The sequence below is a fragment of the Erigeron canadensis genome, chromosome 8 (genome assembly GCF_010389155.1).
Source record: "Erigeron canadensis isolate Cc75 chromosome 8, C_canadensis_v1, whole genome shotgun sequence".
In the NCBI taxonomy this organism is placed as follows: Eukaryota; Viridiplantae; Streptophyta; class Magnoliopsida; order Asterales; family Asteraceae; genus Erigeron; species Erigeron canadensis.
This window is the reverse complement of record NC_057768.1, coordinates 33,931,572-33,946,381: the sequence shown is the minus strand read 5'-3', so window position 1 is coordinate 33,946,381 and position 14,810 is coordinate 33,931,572. Positions and strand designations below refer to the sequence as shown.

Here is a 14,810-nt window from a genome sequence, read left to right as displayed (position 1 = left end):
TTTTTTAAAAGGGGTGGATTAACTGCTCGATCTAGCTTACATTGTTTTAACCAAGTCTGCACTAAAAAGCACCCTCCTCCTCAATACCTTATAGGAGGAAAAACTTTCAATTAAATTGCCTAAAGCCATAATAATTAATTGGTATATAATCATGCCCTCTTAGTAAAACTTGAACCTGAGTTTTGTATTATTGAGAGACTTTGGTGAGATATTTGTACCATTAAGTATTTTGCTCGTTGGTTTGAACTAGTAATATTCCACATTTTGAAACTTACATATTTGTCGTTTTATGCTATTCTGAATTTATAAACTTTGATTATTTTGTGAAATACAATGATACAAATAAAGGTCCTAGCTACTAGCTATTGGCTCGGCTACAACTATGAGCTTATATGTTATATAAAGCTTTTTTTTTTTTTTTGAAAAGTGAATTTCGCTGAAAACTTCGTGTCGTGATTCGACAGCGAGAGTTTTAGCATACGTTGTCTTAACCGGATCCACGCTAGAGGGCTCCCTCGAAGTAGAAATGTCTATTTCAAATACCCGATGGGGGGAAAACCCCCTACTAATCCGCCCGAAGGCACAACGATTAATATGAGTAAACCTTACCCCTTCAGACTTGAGCCCGAGTAAACCCAAGCCAAGCCCTCATAAAGAGACTTTCTTATGTCTTCCCCAAGGCTTGAACATAAGACCTCATGTATGAGAGATGGTCTTCAATCATTGAGCTAATGCTCAAGGACTATATAAAGCTTTAGTTCCAACTACATTCGTCAAACATATCCAATATGATTGATTATACCATGATGAGCAAAACTTAAATTTTTAACGGATAATATGTCATTGGTGAAAACCAAATAATTTTAGTTCTTAACCATCATAACCATTAGAAATTTGTATGTAAGTATATGTTTTTTGAAAAGCTAGTAAACTTATATATTAAAGGTAAAAATCCCTTACGTATCCACATTTGTCCTCAGACAATCGGCAGTTAATCTAAGCTTTATCAGCCGTATATTAATAAAGTAAACTTGTTTCACATTGCACATATATGATTGTTTAGACATTACGGAAGGTTGTGTCTGATTGGCAAAGGGTGAATGAACGTGACATTTAAGACAAACCCATGTCTTTCGTATTCCACTCCACATGTTCTTCCATTCATGATCATATTAATTTATTTTCAGGTAGCATTTGAAGTTTTAATTACATAATAGTATTGTTTAGAAGATGTAATGCGCATACACATTAAAATATTTTGTTGGTCAATTAAATTGGAACATGTCCATAGGATCTGAGATTATGAATATATTTTATTGGTCCTCCAATAACTGTATCGTTTATTACATGATTTTTTGATTATCTACATATGATATGGATGGAGCTTAAAATTTAATTTGTTGTCGTCTCCACAATTATAGCTCGAGTACCACGTTCCTGTAACTTTGTTGCATCTGCCATGGCCTATCTCATTCTGTCACTAAGCCAATCTTATAAAGCAGGGGTGGAGGGGTACGGGAAAGAGAAAAAGAAACCCATCCACAGGGCTCATGTTTGCTTGACTGAACAAGAATTGGTATGAACAATCATGACGGTCAAGGAGTACTAAGCATGTACTCGCCATCTTTGAATATAAAAAATGTCAATTTAATTTCGAAATTCAACTAATTTAGCTGTGCTGAATCTCTTTGGAAAGGAGGTGACATCGTCTTAAGAGGATTTGAGGAGTGTTATACTCTTGTGAATCTTTTATAAGGACCCAATGTCCTTACACTGCAAGATCCAACTAGACTTGGGGTCATTTTCTTGTATGTCTACTATCCATAAGAAATGGCGAACATGCTTAGTTCACATGCAATTATATGACTCGAAAAATAGAGCAATCGAACCCACAAATCTACACAAAGGATCTAAATTTACTATAAAAGGTCAATACCAGTATAACACGCAACCTCTATCAAGTTTCTACTTCCCTATATACTTATTGTAGTTACAGAAAGGTCCCAAGACAATCACAATTGAAATAATGAAAGCTAAAACAATCAATAACATTACGGTCTCATAATCTCATAACACTACAAACAAGAGAAATGCAACAAAACTAGTGATTCTAAGTGGTACCTGCAATTGGTTGAGACTCCAGGAAGAGTCTTACTGTTGAGAAGATGAGAGACGGTTCAGCCATTGCACCATTTCCATAGTCCCCACAAGCAAGCCTCTTTGACACAGGTGGTATAAGAGTGATTCCGAGTTCATCTATTGACATAAGATGCCTTTCTGTGAAAGGATTCGTCCACATAAAGGTGTTCATAGCTGGAGCCACAAAAATCGGTTTTTCATAATCCCACGCCCGAACGATGCTAGTCAGCAAGTTGTCACACAGTCCACCAGCTATCTACTTCAACAAATTGAAAGAAGTTTCAATCAGGACAGACACACACACACAAACACATAGCCTCCCTCCCTCAAAGAGAAACATCAGAAAACAAGATCATCTTTTAACGGATTATAGAAAACTGAAACATCTCTATTAACAGAGAATGCAAGTTAAACATCCTATAAACCCATACTCACATGAGAGTCAAGAGGCCAACGAGTGAATCCAAGTTATGTTAGATCTCTAACAGGGTAAAAAGGATATAAACTTATCGAGGATGGAAATCCGCTGAATGAGTTGAATTTCGCTAATTGTAATGCATAAAAGCTCATAAAAAGTTTCATTCAGAAACCTACGTAATCATTGAATATTGAAATTTTATCGAGTTATGTAAACATATATAACAAACTAGTTATCTATCAAAAACATTATGAACAGACAGTTTCAGATCCAAATAGCCAGACCCAGACCAAAAAATTACCGCATTGGCTTAATACTCAATCCACCCATTTTGCTAAATAAAGGCCAAGGAGATTCACCTTTTTGTATTTGTTGAAAGGTACTTTGAGGATCTGGCAAAAAGTCGAACTACATTTTAAGTCAAGTTTCCATGAGATGGACCAACTGCACAACTACATGATTGACAAGATACTATAATATAAGTTGCAACCACATATTACCTTCCCAAGAGTATTTGCTGATAACGGGGCAATGACCATAACATCAGCCCAACGACGAAGCTCTATATGGAGCACGGTATCTCCTATCTTTGACCAATTTGACCATTCATGTTCATCGGTATAAAGAACCATATCCTTAGGAAGTGATGCTTGATCAATGAAATGTAAAGCGGCTTGTGTGGCAACGGCTTTAACCTCTGCCCAATCTGAAAAACAGCTGCAGAGGTTCGCAAACTTTATGGCAGCCACACTTCCACTTGCTGCCAGAAGAATTCTGGGTTTCCTAGTACCGTTAATGACTTGCATCGGCTCCCTAATTACTGCATCTGAAGGTTCAGCAGAAGCCATTACCTGAATAACAATATAGCTTCAGAAGACTTGTATACATAGCAATATATTAATATATACATATAATCTTTCCAAATAAAGAGCTACGACTTGTATATTCGGCGCAAGGTAGCTGGAGTTTGTAGCTTAAGCTGGAACTAGGCGTTTTTTCTAACCCTACTTTACTAGGTTTTATTTAGGGGTTTTAGTAAGCTTTTCGGAGTGAAACTTTTTATAAAATCAACATCTAAACTGGGATTTAACTAACATAATGCTCCGAAAAAGCCATAAGAGCAAAATAACAATAGTCCAGACAGACATTCACTTGTCAAAAACTTTAAATCAGGTTTAGCTAGCTAACATAGCATCCGGACGGGCGCAACCACATCATCAAAATACACGAACACCCACACCACGATGCGCTTATCACACTGCATTACATACACTTTCTTATTTTTTTGAAGAAAGGAAAACTAGAAAAACTTTGCTTACAGCAAACAACACTAAATAAATAAAATTAGGAGTGATGCAAGATTAATTAGTAAGTTTATAGAACTATCAAATCGCAGGGTTGGTGGGTGGCAAGAGATTAAAAAGAAAAAGTAAGGAGGTCCGACCTGCCGGATTCGAACCAGCGACCTAAGGATAGCTATGGATCACACTACAGTCCTCCGCTCTACCAACTGAGCTAAGGTCGGTTTTATTGATTTCTTACTATCCTAACTACTTGATTCAATATAGCAATTAATAATAATAATGCGGAGTAATGATAATAGCGGTACCTTGAATCCGTGATCGAAGAATGCACTCAACACTACTAATTTAATAGAATGAAATGAAATCCCTTTTGCCCTTTTGGCGTCACAGTAAATAATTCTTTTTTTTCTTTTTTTTTTAGTAAGTGATTTTTGACTTGAAGTGGAAGGGGGATAGATTATAGATATATTAGGTCAACACAAGTAGTTCCTGAATTGCGATGGTTTTTATGCAGTGAAAATGTTATGATGTTAACGTCTGTCCTCGCACCTATTTTTACACATATTAAATGATATTCGAACCATTCGTTTGATAGAGTTATCACAACGGTGCATTATTGATTTATATAGTCAGCGGTAAAAGTTATACGTCGTGATAAATCCATCAAAAATCATAGTACGAATATCAACTCTCATATTAAATAGCCCCTTTGAATTTTAAAATTTATAAGGAAAACATTATATAACATCATGTAACCAAATAATATTAACATCATATAAATTTCATTTTTTATGCACCCATTTTAACTTTTGTGAATGAATGGTAACATTGTATAAGTTTTTCTTTTCTAAAGAATTTGCTTGTTTGTTTTTCTAACGGTGAACTAAACGATATATATCCAATATATCATTCACGGTAACTCGATAACTAGATATTACCGATAGCAGGCCCAACCTAGTTGGATAAAACAAATGCACGTTAGTTCCACGATCTAGGAAAACCCATTAATTCGTACACTCGTATACACGGAGACACATTAATGATAAAAACCGATATTTCTTCAAACTTAAACTTGGTTCTCTCCAAGTCAAATTGTCATTAAAAGATTATAATACCAGTCCTTCGGAATTTGCTAAATTTGTTTGTTATTTTTATTTTAAATTCGTTTTATAAGGTTTTATTAACTTTTATCTTGAGTTTTGTATGTTCAATAAAATTGTTTTGTTTATATTTGTTCATGTATCATGGCTTTATGAGATAATTTATGTAATTTTTGATTGATTAATTTCAATACTTTACCGTATTAGTCAAGTTCAAATATGACCTGAATAAAAAAATAACTTTAAATTCAACCTTAATGGAGTCATGGTTTTCAAGCTTGAAATTTATAATTATAAATAAAGTATAAACTAGTGTCGATAAAGTTTATTTGATTTTAGAAGCTCCAATACTTTTATTATTCAAGCTCAACTAAAAAATCTACTCGAGTTCTTGTTTGCCCTTGAACAAGTCAGCTTCAAATAGTTTCCAAAACAAGCATAACTAGAACATAAAGTTCCTTGACTAGATTGCATCCCTACATTTCTTACACCCATGATGAGAAAATATCAAATAATACCAATAATTTCCTAAAGGACCTCATAAGATTATAGGAGAAAGTGTATGTGGTGGGTATGCAATTGCAAACAAACGTTAAACAGATAAAGTTTTGGGAAAAAACACACATACCTCCACAAAATCCCAATTCCCCAATCACAATTCCCACCAAAAAAAAAACCATGAAACTCAACTAAAAAACCAGACCAAAACAACCAACCAACCAAACCCAAAATGGCATCAATCATCATTCCTTCAACATCCTCTGCTTTTTGCTCCAACAAGACATCATGTCACCATATCACAACATATAAACTCAAACCCACATTGCTTTTACCATCTTCTATTAATGGCAAACAACTTTCAATCCAATCATCAGTCTCCAAGTTAATTGGAACATCAAGAAACTTTAGCTTCAAATGTTCGGCAGTTGACTCATCAGCTGTTGTTCCTTCAGCTCTTCTTTTCGACTGCGATGGAGTGCTCGTTGATACCGAGAAAGACGGCCATCGTGTCTCGTTCAATGACACGTTTGCAGAAGTATGATTTTGTTATAATCTTGTTTGATTATTGTTTTAATGCACCTTGACTTTGTGGGTCAACAAATATATATTTGGTAATTAGAAATCCATACGAGTTTGGATGAAAGTATTAGTTGCAAAACTGTTATACATGTAATTTTTGTTAGTAGGTTTTTATTTTTCCATCTCTCATGACAAATATTTATAGAATTTGTTACTAGTTTAGCTAAGAAATATTATGCTTTTGACCTTAATTTAGTAGCTTTCTGCTTTTATGGATATACATTTTGACTTTTGGGGTCAACTTTTATCTAGTGTACACGTGAATTTCAACCACTAAACAATTCCCTGATTATCTCAAGTTTGCCATTGGAAGACTCGAACCCATGATCCTCTTTGGAAGTGGCGGTGGTGGCCACGAGGCTATTACACAATAGCTTATATCTTTTGTATGTTTATAATAATATGCTATAAACTGTTATTTCTATCATAAATCCTCTTAAAATTTGAAATAAATTCTCGTAATTCAACTATATTTGATATGAATTTGATTTTAAATTTCAATGTGTGATTTTGTTGGGGGATTGGCTTGATGTTTTGTGACTTTTGGGGTCAACTTGTTTACCTTTAACTCAAAATGGCATGACTTTGGTTAAAAATCTTGGTACCAAAACTACTTCTAGATATTAGAAAACAGTATGCTTTCCAAAGCATACTTTTATTTCGAATTCAAAATCGATATGAACTTGATCAAAATTTTGACTAGGTATTTGGTTTTGATAATACAGAAAGAATTGGGTGTAACATGGGATGTAGACTTGTATGGTGAATTGCTAAAAATTGGTGGTGGAAAAGAAAGGTACCTTATATTTTGTTTCAAAAAGGATGCCCTGCTTCGTTTTAGTAATATTTGGTGCTTTTAACACGTTTGATAATGGCTTCTTTGAGTTAAAAGAATGACAGCTTACTTCAACCAAACCGGTTGGCCAGAAAACGCGCCAAAAGGTGAACAAGAAAGGAAGGAGTTTATAGCTTCACTTCACAAGCGAAAAACCGAGCTTTTTATGGTCCTTATTGAGAAGAAGTTGTTGCCTCTTCGTCCTGGAGTTGCAAAGTAAGCAACTACTTGATCTTCTGTTCTCATCATTGACTGATGTAGTTCTTGGTTACAAGTAACATTACAAATTTCTCATTGAGTCAAATCGTTGTTGTGGTTACAGATTGATTGATCAGGCTTTTGCAAAAGGTGTGCAAGTTGCCGTGTGCAGTACTTCTAATGAAAAGGCGGTATGCATCATGGGTAGAGGTGGAATAAGGGGAGGGTTGGGTAAGGGTTCAAAAGTGATGGATTGGCAAGTTGTGCAACGGGTTGAAAGGGTTGGTTTTTAGTGTGAAATCAGATCAGTCTGATCAATGTTATCATCACATGTGATCGCATGAATGTTACTATTCCAAGTTTCTAAATAAATTAATTTATGAGGTTTTATCATTTTATCAAAAATACAACTTGGGCAAATTTCAACCCATTTAACTTTTAGCTAATTTTGTTACCCGTTTGACTTGTTAGGCATATAACAGAACTTGAAGTCTTGAACCAACCATTACTTATTAATGGATCGCAATTGCCACCTCTACAATTCATATATGGTTCTTTGCTTTGAAAAGTATTTTGCTATGAATGTATCGATTTAAGCAAGCTCATGGATCCAGGTGTCTGCTATAGTCTCATTTCTTTTGGGACCTGAACGAGCGGCAAAGATACAAATATTTGCAGGAGATGTGGTTCCTCGTAAAAAGCCTGATCCAGTAGGGTCTCTAGCTTTTCTTACTAATCATGTTGACCAGAGAAATAATGTTACATACTACATCATTCCATTGTGAGGTTATTCATAACGATTATACCTTTTGCAGGCGATTTACAACTTAGCAGCCACCACATTGGGCGTTGAACCTTCAAGGTACCCATCCAGCCACATCACATGTTAATTCAATGTCATCGATAGATATTTCAAAATATATCCATTTGTTGATAACGTGCCTCTTCATTCATCCTTGTTAACAAAATTTTGAACATCTGGCCGATTGTCGAGCCAACCAGCCCTTAATTTCAAAATAAGTTTAGAATCAAAAGTTGAAGGTGAAATCTTGCTCTCAGTTATTCAAAGATTGATTGATTTGTTTACCTTGAATATTCAAAAAAGGTCAAGTGGATAAAATCTAAAAGCTTAGCAAAAACTCAAACGGGTCAAAAGGTTTGAAGGAGCTTCGAGGTCTCATCTTAGTGTATTCAAATGCTTATAATCCTCTTTCCCTTATATGAAAAAGTTAAAAAAATCATGTATCCACAATCAGATATACACATCGAGCATCTATATTAGCATAGGAGAATGTCAACCCAACCTAATTGACCTGTACTAAAAGATTATACATTTTGATCTAAAATGGTTTAACTTGTTGCCCAACCAGTGCCATCAACTTGTTTTTCCACCTCTCATAGGATTTATTTTGCTATGGTGCTTGCAGGTGCGTGGTGGTCGAAGACAGTGGCATAGGCCTTGCAGCTGCAAAAGCAGCTGGAATGACATGCATTGTCACAAAAAGCGGGTAAGTTTCCTTTTGTTAGACCATTCTCCAGAGTGTCTTCACTTTTAGTTTCACTACTTCACCAGACCCAAGTCTACTTCTACTATTGAACATATACTCAAACCATGATTAAGATCAGCCAATTGCCTGATAAACACACACCTAAGTTCACAATCTCATACATTTAAGCTGTTATGACATGGCTGGCCCAGAATATAAGGCGATAACATACCAATTGTTTGAATACACATTCTTACCAACCCTTGAATTATTTTTGATAAGGTTTACTACATATGTCTAAGACTTAATTTTGTTTGGGAGTACAGTTACACAGCGGATGAAGACTTTGCAAATGCCGATGCAGTTTTTGACTGCATTGGGGATCCACCAGAAGAGCAATTTGATCTTGCATTCTGTAGCAGCCTTCTTCAAAAACAATATGCCTAGTTACTGATAAGTTTGCTAAACAAATCTACAAGTGTACAAGTGCCTGTTTTCCTACGGCAACATTCTCGTTTCTTGTGTTCCTAAGAAAAATGTACCAACACACTGAGGACTTAAATCAGAGTTTACTAAAAGGGGATGTGCAAAAAACTTGAGCAAGCTTTTTCATACAAATACGATGGTGATAGAATTCAATACCTTCTGAGTTTACATAGTTCGAATACACATTTCGATAGAAGACCAAGTTAGCCGGATATCATCAATGATAATATTTCCAATTGTAACTAACCAGGCAAAAAAAAGCAGGTGTTTTCACATCAGCAAATATATGCCACATGAAGTATAATGAATTTCCGAGAACGTTACTCTTCTATAGACGTAACAAACCCATCCATCTTATGGTAGTTAGGATGAAATGAAGTTCCAAAAATTTGGGCTTTCTTAAAAAAATACTTTCAAGAAGTTTTTGGGTATTCTATAACTCTAAAAGCATGAAAATGCCAGTTTAGGTTTAATACTTTAATATGTGGATTGGTCATATGTGCAAGTGGGTTTACGCAACACATGGCAGGCCCAACATGGGCTCGGGACAGTAAATTATGAAGGCAATGATGTTCACTAGACATAGATTTATATAGCCGATCCACTCAGGATCTCTATAATAACTTATCAATTCACACTGTTGGTACGCTTGTAGCAAATAGCAATCAACACAAATGGGCGACGCAATAGACAATACCAAACATATAGATGCTGATCATCGTAACACCTTGCAGAAAAGGAAAAAGAGGTAACAAAGCAACGGTAAAGAAAAGAAAAGAAAAGAAAGAAATGAGCTATAATCTGGAGAAAGATACAAAACATATATCCCCATATGCTAAAACAAAATCAGTAGCAGAACTGGTTCATTCATTGTATCTTATCAAGACCCAGTCTGACCTAAACTAGCTTTCAAAAACAACCAACCATCTAAACCATTTTATACATCAAGTAAACAAATAGACTCGTGAAAACAGAGAAAACCAACAAGGATTTCTTCCAGGAAAAGGCATACCGATACAGATACATCATCATCGTCTTAAGAAGATGCAACAGCAAAGTCATCACCATTGGCACTTAATGCAGGAAGGAGCCATCCTCTGACGACAGCATGCTCGTAATAAAACTTGAATTTCTCATCAGCATTTGGAATGTCAAGTGCAAGATCAGCCAGCCCATCTTTCATTCTACCAAACCCCTTGGTCATCTGATTAGTAGTAATCAGCCCTTCACTGTAACACTCCTGCAACAAATCAAGCATCCTATCATTCTTCTTCTCCATCGCCATCACCAATGCCTTCTTCACCACCTCATGGTTGAAGAACGGCATACCCAGGTCGCGGATACACTGACAAGCTTCACCAACAACACCGCCACTCTCATATTCTTCAAGTAACTTGACAATTTTGTCCTTTGCGTCTTCCACTGCCCACCCAGTCCCACCTCCCCAACACCTCAGTAGTCTCTCACCTGCATGACGTGCTGCTATAAGTGACTGAGCTACATGAACCGTTTCACTCCCGTTGCAGTTTGGTGCTAAACGGTTCCCAATTTCCTCCAAGTTCAACGGAGCTAATACATCATCAATGACAGCCCGTGCAAGGAAGAGTGCAAGCTCATTTGATGCATCAAGTATGTCTAGAGCTGTGTCCTCGGCAGATTCGAGGAGGAGGACAAAACCATCAACTATATCTTGAGTTGAAAAGATCTCAATATGAAGTGCAGAGAGCAAAACCGATGCCATTTCTTTCTCGCGGTTCTTTCTGTCCATAGCAAGCGTTATCAACTTCTTCAAGAAAACCGGGTTGTATTCAGGTGACCCAAGATCCACAAGACTCCTGATAAGTTCAGGAATGTCATCTGAAAGAAAATACTCGTGGATTATTGTCACAATTTCTTGCTTGTAGCACCTCAATTTCTCATCATCCTCGGCCTCGGTCACTGTCAGCATACCATCTCCCGATGAGTTCACGAAGGATGAATCAAGCCAGCCATCAGAAACAGCATGTTTGATTAGCGACTCGAACAATGATTTTGCAGAAGGGATGTCGAGTGCCAGGTCATCAAGGCTCTCACGCAAGCGAGCAAAACCTTTGACCATTTGGCTCGAGCTTATCAGGCCCTCCTCTGATGCTTCCTTCAATAGCTTCAGAATGAGAGGCTCGGCTGCCCGATTCTCCATGGCTAGAACTACAGCTCTTTTAACAACTTCATGATGGAAGAATGAAACACCCAACTGGCGTATACACCTACATGCCTCAGAAGTGTCCCCATTCTCTGCATATTCCCTCAACAGATCAGATATCCGTTTCTTAACTTCCTCCACAGTGATATGTGTGCTGCCACCCCAACGCCGCTCCACAAGTTCTGCATGATGTGGGGCAGACAGATAACTTTTCTCAGCGGTTTGGAGAACCTGGAAGCCTTTGGAAGATTCTGATAGAGATTTCTTGGCCCGGGTCACAAAGGCTGGTGGAAGGATATCATCAACCACAGCACGAGCAATGAATAAAGCAAGTATATCAACCGCATCAAGTATGTCAACTGCAAGGTCATCAGCAGACTCGAGAAGGATGAAAAACCCTTGTTTGATTTGTGTAGAACTTATGACATCAGAATATAGGGCCGAAAGAAGAACGGAAGCCATTTCTTTCTCTTTGTCATGCCTGTCCATGGCCATCGATACAAGCCTCTTAATGAAGTAAGGATGGTATTCAGATGACCCAAGTTCCCTGAGATCAGATGCAGCCAAATCCACATCACCAGTGGTGAAGTATTCATCAATTATGGATGCCACTTTCTTTTTATACTCATCTAAAGGATCAGAAACGGCTGAACCAACAAGTTGATATGGCTCCTGAAAAGTCATGAGCATAAATAAAAACACATAAATTTCAAAGAATCATAAATAACATCAGCTGGGTTCAAAAATTTAAATTACTAATTCAAGTGATCTCCATGTAAAAGAAGAGTGTAAGGATGATATTTTGATAAGAAAAGAAATCCCACCTCCCCACTATCATAATTGGGATCATTGCGATCAATGTGAGTATCCTCATCAGTATCAAGCAGTTTTCCCCAGGTACCCTTACCACCACCACCATCTGTTTTCAGAGTCACTCAGCATGAGATTACAAATACAAATATGTACAAGCTATAGCATGCCAAAAGGAACTGAAAAAGGTGTGTGCACGTATCACTTAGCTTAAAATTACTGAAAGCAAGATGAGACCAAGCAAATAGAATATGAAACCTAGTCAAATGTAAGCAGCTTGTGGAGACTTTCGTACGCGTGTAGAACAAGCAAAGTATATTGTATAGATTAATACAGGTTGATCTATTATTCAATTATTCCTAAGAAAACTCTTATGTTAGACAAAAGCCCAAAAACATGAGCCATTATTCAGTTTACCTTCTATACTTTTCCCTAGAATTTGAGCCCTAGAATTTGGTACGTATATGATATACATAACATCTTCCAAAAGTGATCTATAAAAACTATGCACAGGATCAAGTTTGGGTAATTAGTTAATCTGTGGGCTTCAAACACATACACTTTAACAGAAATATATATATATATATCATGAATACACAAGACTGATTGTGCATACCAATTAGCTCAGAATTATAAAGAGAAGTAAGAGAAGGCCAGGAGATGTAAACTCAGCTGCAAACATAACAAGCAGGTTGACAATACTTCAATTAAAGAGCAGAACAAGTACAGGATCAATAACTAGTGTATACAGCTTAATCCGTCATTCAGTAATTCCAAATAAAGTCTTTTTATAACAAATACAAGTCATAAAAGATTACCCCTTGGAAACTATATGGTACATTATAGCCATATAATCTTCCAATACATCGATTAATACAAAAATACACATGTTCTGAAGTTCCTATAATCAATTCCAGTAGCACTTTGCCATTTATAACATACCCTATACATATAAAGGAAGCATAAAAGCACTAATGAAACTAACATTTCCTACTGATAAATACACCAACATAAGATCATACATGGCAATAGATTCAAAACCATGGAGCAGCACCTGTTATATCAACTATATTCAGATACCATCAATAAAATACCATCAATTTTCACTAAAAATAACTCAGTTATTTAACAATGCAATGCATATAAATCTTCACTTCATAACTTGGCAAACTACCACTAACCTAAACGGCTAAACATACATATACAGTTAGCAAACAAATTAACACAAACAGATACCTTTTTTAACCCTAACGAACTTTCCAGAATGTGAACGGCGCACATGCCTCACTGCAATCCCAGCATTCCCTGCCCTTTCCCCAGCCGGAGCTTTTATCTGATGCTCTGCCATCAACCATGAAGGCGATTTTGGCGAAGAGGACAAAACCTCTGTACTCTGTGTCGCAGTTTTCAGAACCTCCCTCTGTTCATCAGTCAAAAATCCTTCCCGTGCTGCTGCCATCCCTAATCTCAAATCCTACACTTAAAAAGAATATCCTAAAGTTAACTATATGAAGAACAAAAACACACCTAAATCAGTATCAATTCATTTATCCTATTCAATAGCAACACAAAAAATCAGTGTAAATTCATATTTTAAAATTACACACATTTTCAAAAATTAATTCAACCTAAAATCAGTATGAATTCAAAGAGAAATACATATTTATTCATTATCAAAAACCTAAAATTAGCACTAATTCACCAAGCATATAAATATATCTCTTCCAGTCTTCATATATATAATATTATATACATACACAGATACGAAAGTAAACTCGTTATCATTTCATAAATCATATAAGAACAACAAAAAATTAAAATTAAAAACAGTGCCGAGTTCATCAATCATATATTAAATACAGATGTATATATGAACGAATCTACAAAATCAATAAACTAAATCATTACTTACAGAATAGATATAGATATAGATCCGTGAGATACGATTCACCGGCGAATGCGATAACTGATCTTGGCTCGGATCTCGAGCCAAGACACAGAACTTAGCTATTCACAGATCAATGAGATAAACACAATTAGTAATTAATTTTCGGCTTACGAAACCCTAGATCAGTAAACTTATTTTATTATATTTATAACTATAGATATAGATACATACACTGTATGTATATAACAATAAACACACAGTTTTCTAACACTCAGACTGTGTGTGTTTGTGTGTGCGCTTTTTATATAGGGAGAGAGAAAGATAACGAATTTGGATGAGGATGGAGTGTGAGGTTTTTTATATAGGGAGGCGAATGATATATACGGTTACGTGGACACGTCATCGTCTACTGAAATGATTACACGTGGCAGTTTGTGCAAATTAAAGTTGTACTGTACGAGTCACTTTTGTGAATTTTTTGGCTTAGGCTTAACTAATCTAGGGTTTTTTGGGATTTTGGGAAATGGCGATTTTGTCCTTTTGTATTTTTTTAGGGTGAGGAATGGGTTTGCGTTTTGTCCGTGAAGTATTTTGCCTCATTGATTATTGTTTGAGATATGATACTCGGATTTGGAAAGTTTTATCTATGTAAAAAACTATGAATAGAATTGGATAGTTTTCTTGATAAATAAGTAAATTGTTTGATTTGTGAATTGTTTGAAAAGGACTTTTATCCGGACAAATCAAAAAGAAATCTTAAGACTTTGAGAAAATGTCACAAATGGTCTCTGTGGTTGTTGGTATTCGCGTTTTGCTCCTTGTACTTTTTTTTCATTGCAAACAGTCATTTGGTTTTTCATTTTCATTGCAACCAGTCCCTGGC

The 14,810-nt window shown here is 36.1% G+C and overlaps 3 protein-coding genes and 1 non-coding gene across 9 annotated transcripts; 1 reads left to right on the top strand and 3 right to left on the bottom strand.

Moving 5' to 3' along the window:
- Positions 1–1,941: 1,941 nt before the first annotated feature.
- On the bottom strand, positions 1,942–4,328 carry LOC122579398 (probable phosphopantothenoylcysteine decarboxylase). Of its 4 annotated transcripts, none has more exons than XM_043751569.1 (4): positions 4,167–4,328; positions 3,058–3,408; positions 2,917–2,949; positions 1,942–2,395 (listed from the first exon to the last, which is right to left on the bottom strand). In XM_043751569.1, the coding sequence occupies exons 2-4, from the start codon at positions 3,403–3,405 to the stop codon at positions 2,111–2,113; spliced, it is 666 nt and encodes a 221-aa protein (XP_043607504.1). In that variant the 5' UTR covers positions 3,406–3,408; positions 4,167–4,328; the 3' UTR covers positions 1,942–2,110. The 4 variants fall into 4 exon arrangements, with proteins under 4 accessions (XP_043607504.1, XP_043607506.1, XP_043607505.1 ...); XM_043751571.1 differs by lacking the exon at positions 4,167–4,328 and adding an exon at positions 4,002–4,061; XM_043751570.1 differs by lacking the exon at positions 4,167–4,328 and adding an exon at positions 3,496–3,652.
- On the bottom strand, positions 3,996–4,082 carry TRNAY-GUA. The gene is given in 2 exon segments: positions 3,996–4,031; positions 4,046–4,082. It is a non-coding gene; the product is annotated as a tRNA-Tyr (tRNA).
- A 1,235-nt stretch (positions 4,329–5,563) lies between the features above and the next one.
- On the top strand, positions 5,564–9,202 carry LOC122578275 (CBBY-like protein). The gene is made up of 8 exons (XM_043750197.1): positions 5,564–5,997; positions 6,767–6,837; positions 6,934–7,092; positions 7,199–7,265; positions 7,689–7,784; positions 7,890–7,936; positions 8,502–8,582; positions 8,888–9,202. The coding sequence occupies exons 1-8, from the start codon at positions 5,692–5,694 to the stop codon at positions 9,006–9,008; spliced, it is 948 nt and encodes a 315-aa protein (XP_043606132.1). The 5' UTR covers positions 5,564–5,691; the 3' UTR covers positions 9,009–9,202.
- Positions 9,203–9,824: 622 nt separating this feature from the next.
- LOC122610093 (MA3 DOMAIN-CONTAINING TRANSLATION REGULATORY FACTOR 1-like) lies at positions 9,825–14,250 on the bottom strand. 3 transcript variants are annotated; one of them, XM_043783083.1, is made up of 5 exons: positions 14,159–14,250; positions 13,952–14,046; positions 13,276–13,513; positions 12,054–12,148; positions 9,825–11,901 (listed from the first exon to the last, which is right to left on the bottom strand). In XM_043783083.1, the coding sequence occupies exons 3-5, from the start codon at positions 13,496–13,498 to the stop codon at positions 10,084–10,086; spliced, it is 2,136 nt and encodes a 711-aa protein (XP_043639018.1). In that variant the 5' UTR covers positions 13,499–13,513; positions 13,952–14,046; positions 14,159–14,250; the 3' UTR covers positions 9,825–10,083. The 3 variants fall into 3 exon arrangements, with proteins under 3 accessions (XP_043639018.1, XP_043639020.1, XP_043639017.1); XM_043783085.1 differs by having other exon boundaries at positions 13,276–13,518; positions 13,952–14,230; XM_043783082.1 differs by having other exon boundaries at positions 13,952–14,230.
- Positions 14,251–14,810: the final 560 nt, after the last annotated feature.

What these genes read in the sequence shown, in the direction of transcription:
- LOC122579398 (XM_043751569.1), bottom strand. Translation starts at nt 3,405, where the DNA reads ATGGCTTCTGCTGAACCTTCAGATGCAGTAATTAGGGAGCCGATGCAA. An exon ending in CAGCAAATACTCTTGGGAAG is followed by an intron (nt 2,950 to 3,057) that starts GTAATATGTGGT and finishes ACTTTTTGCCAG; the next exon opens with ATCCTCAAAGTACCTTTCAA. An exon ending in CTTTCAACAAATACAAAAAG is followed by an intron (nt 2,396 to 2,916) that starts GTGAATCTCCTT and finishes TTGTTGAAGTAG; the next exon opens with ATAGCTGGTGGACTGTGTGA.
- LOC122578275 (XM_043750197.1), top strand. Translation starts at nt 5,692, where the DNA reads ATGGCATCAATCATCATTCCTTCAACATCCTCTGCTTTTTGCTCCAAC. An exon ending in ATTGGTGGTGGAAAAGAAAG is followed by an intron (nt 6,838 to 6,933) that starts GTACCTTATATT and finishes TTGAGTTAAAAG; the next exon opens with AATGACAGCTTACTTCAACC. An exon ending in TGCATTGTCACAAAAAGCGG is followed by an intron (nt 8,583 to 8,887) that starts GTAAGTTTCCTT and finishes TTGGGAGTACAG; the next exon opens with TTACACAGCGGATGAAGACT.
- LOC122610093 (XM_043783083.1), bottom strand. Translation starts at nt 13,498, where the DNA reads ATGGCAGCAGCACGGGAAGGATTTTTGACTGATGAACAGAGGGAGGTT. An exon ending in GTTCGTTAGGGTTAAAAAAG is followed by an intron (nt 12,149 to 13,275) that starts GTATCTGTTTGT and finishes CTCTGAAAACAG; the next exon opens with ATGGTGGTGGTGGTAAGGGT. An exon ending in CCAATTATGATAGTGGGGAG is followed by an intron (nt 11,902 to 12,053) that starts GTGGGATTTCTT and finishes ATGACTTTTCAG; the next exon opens with GAGCCATATCAACTTGTTGG.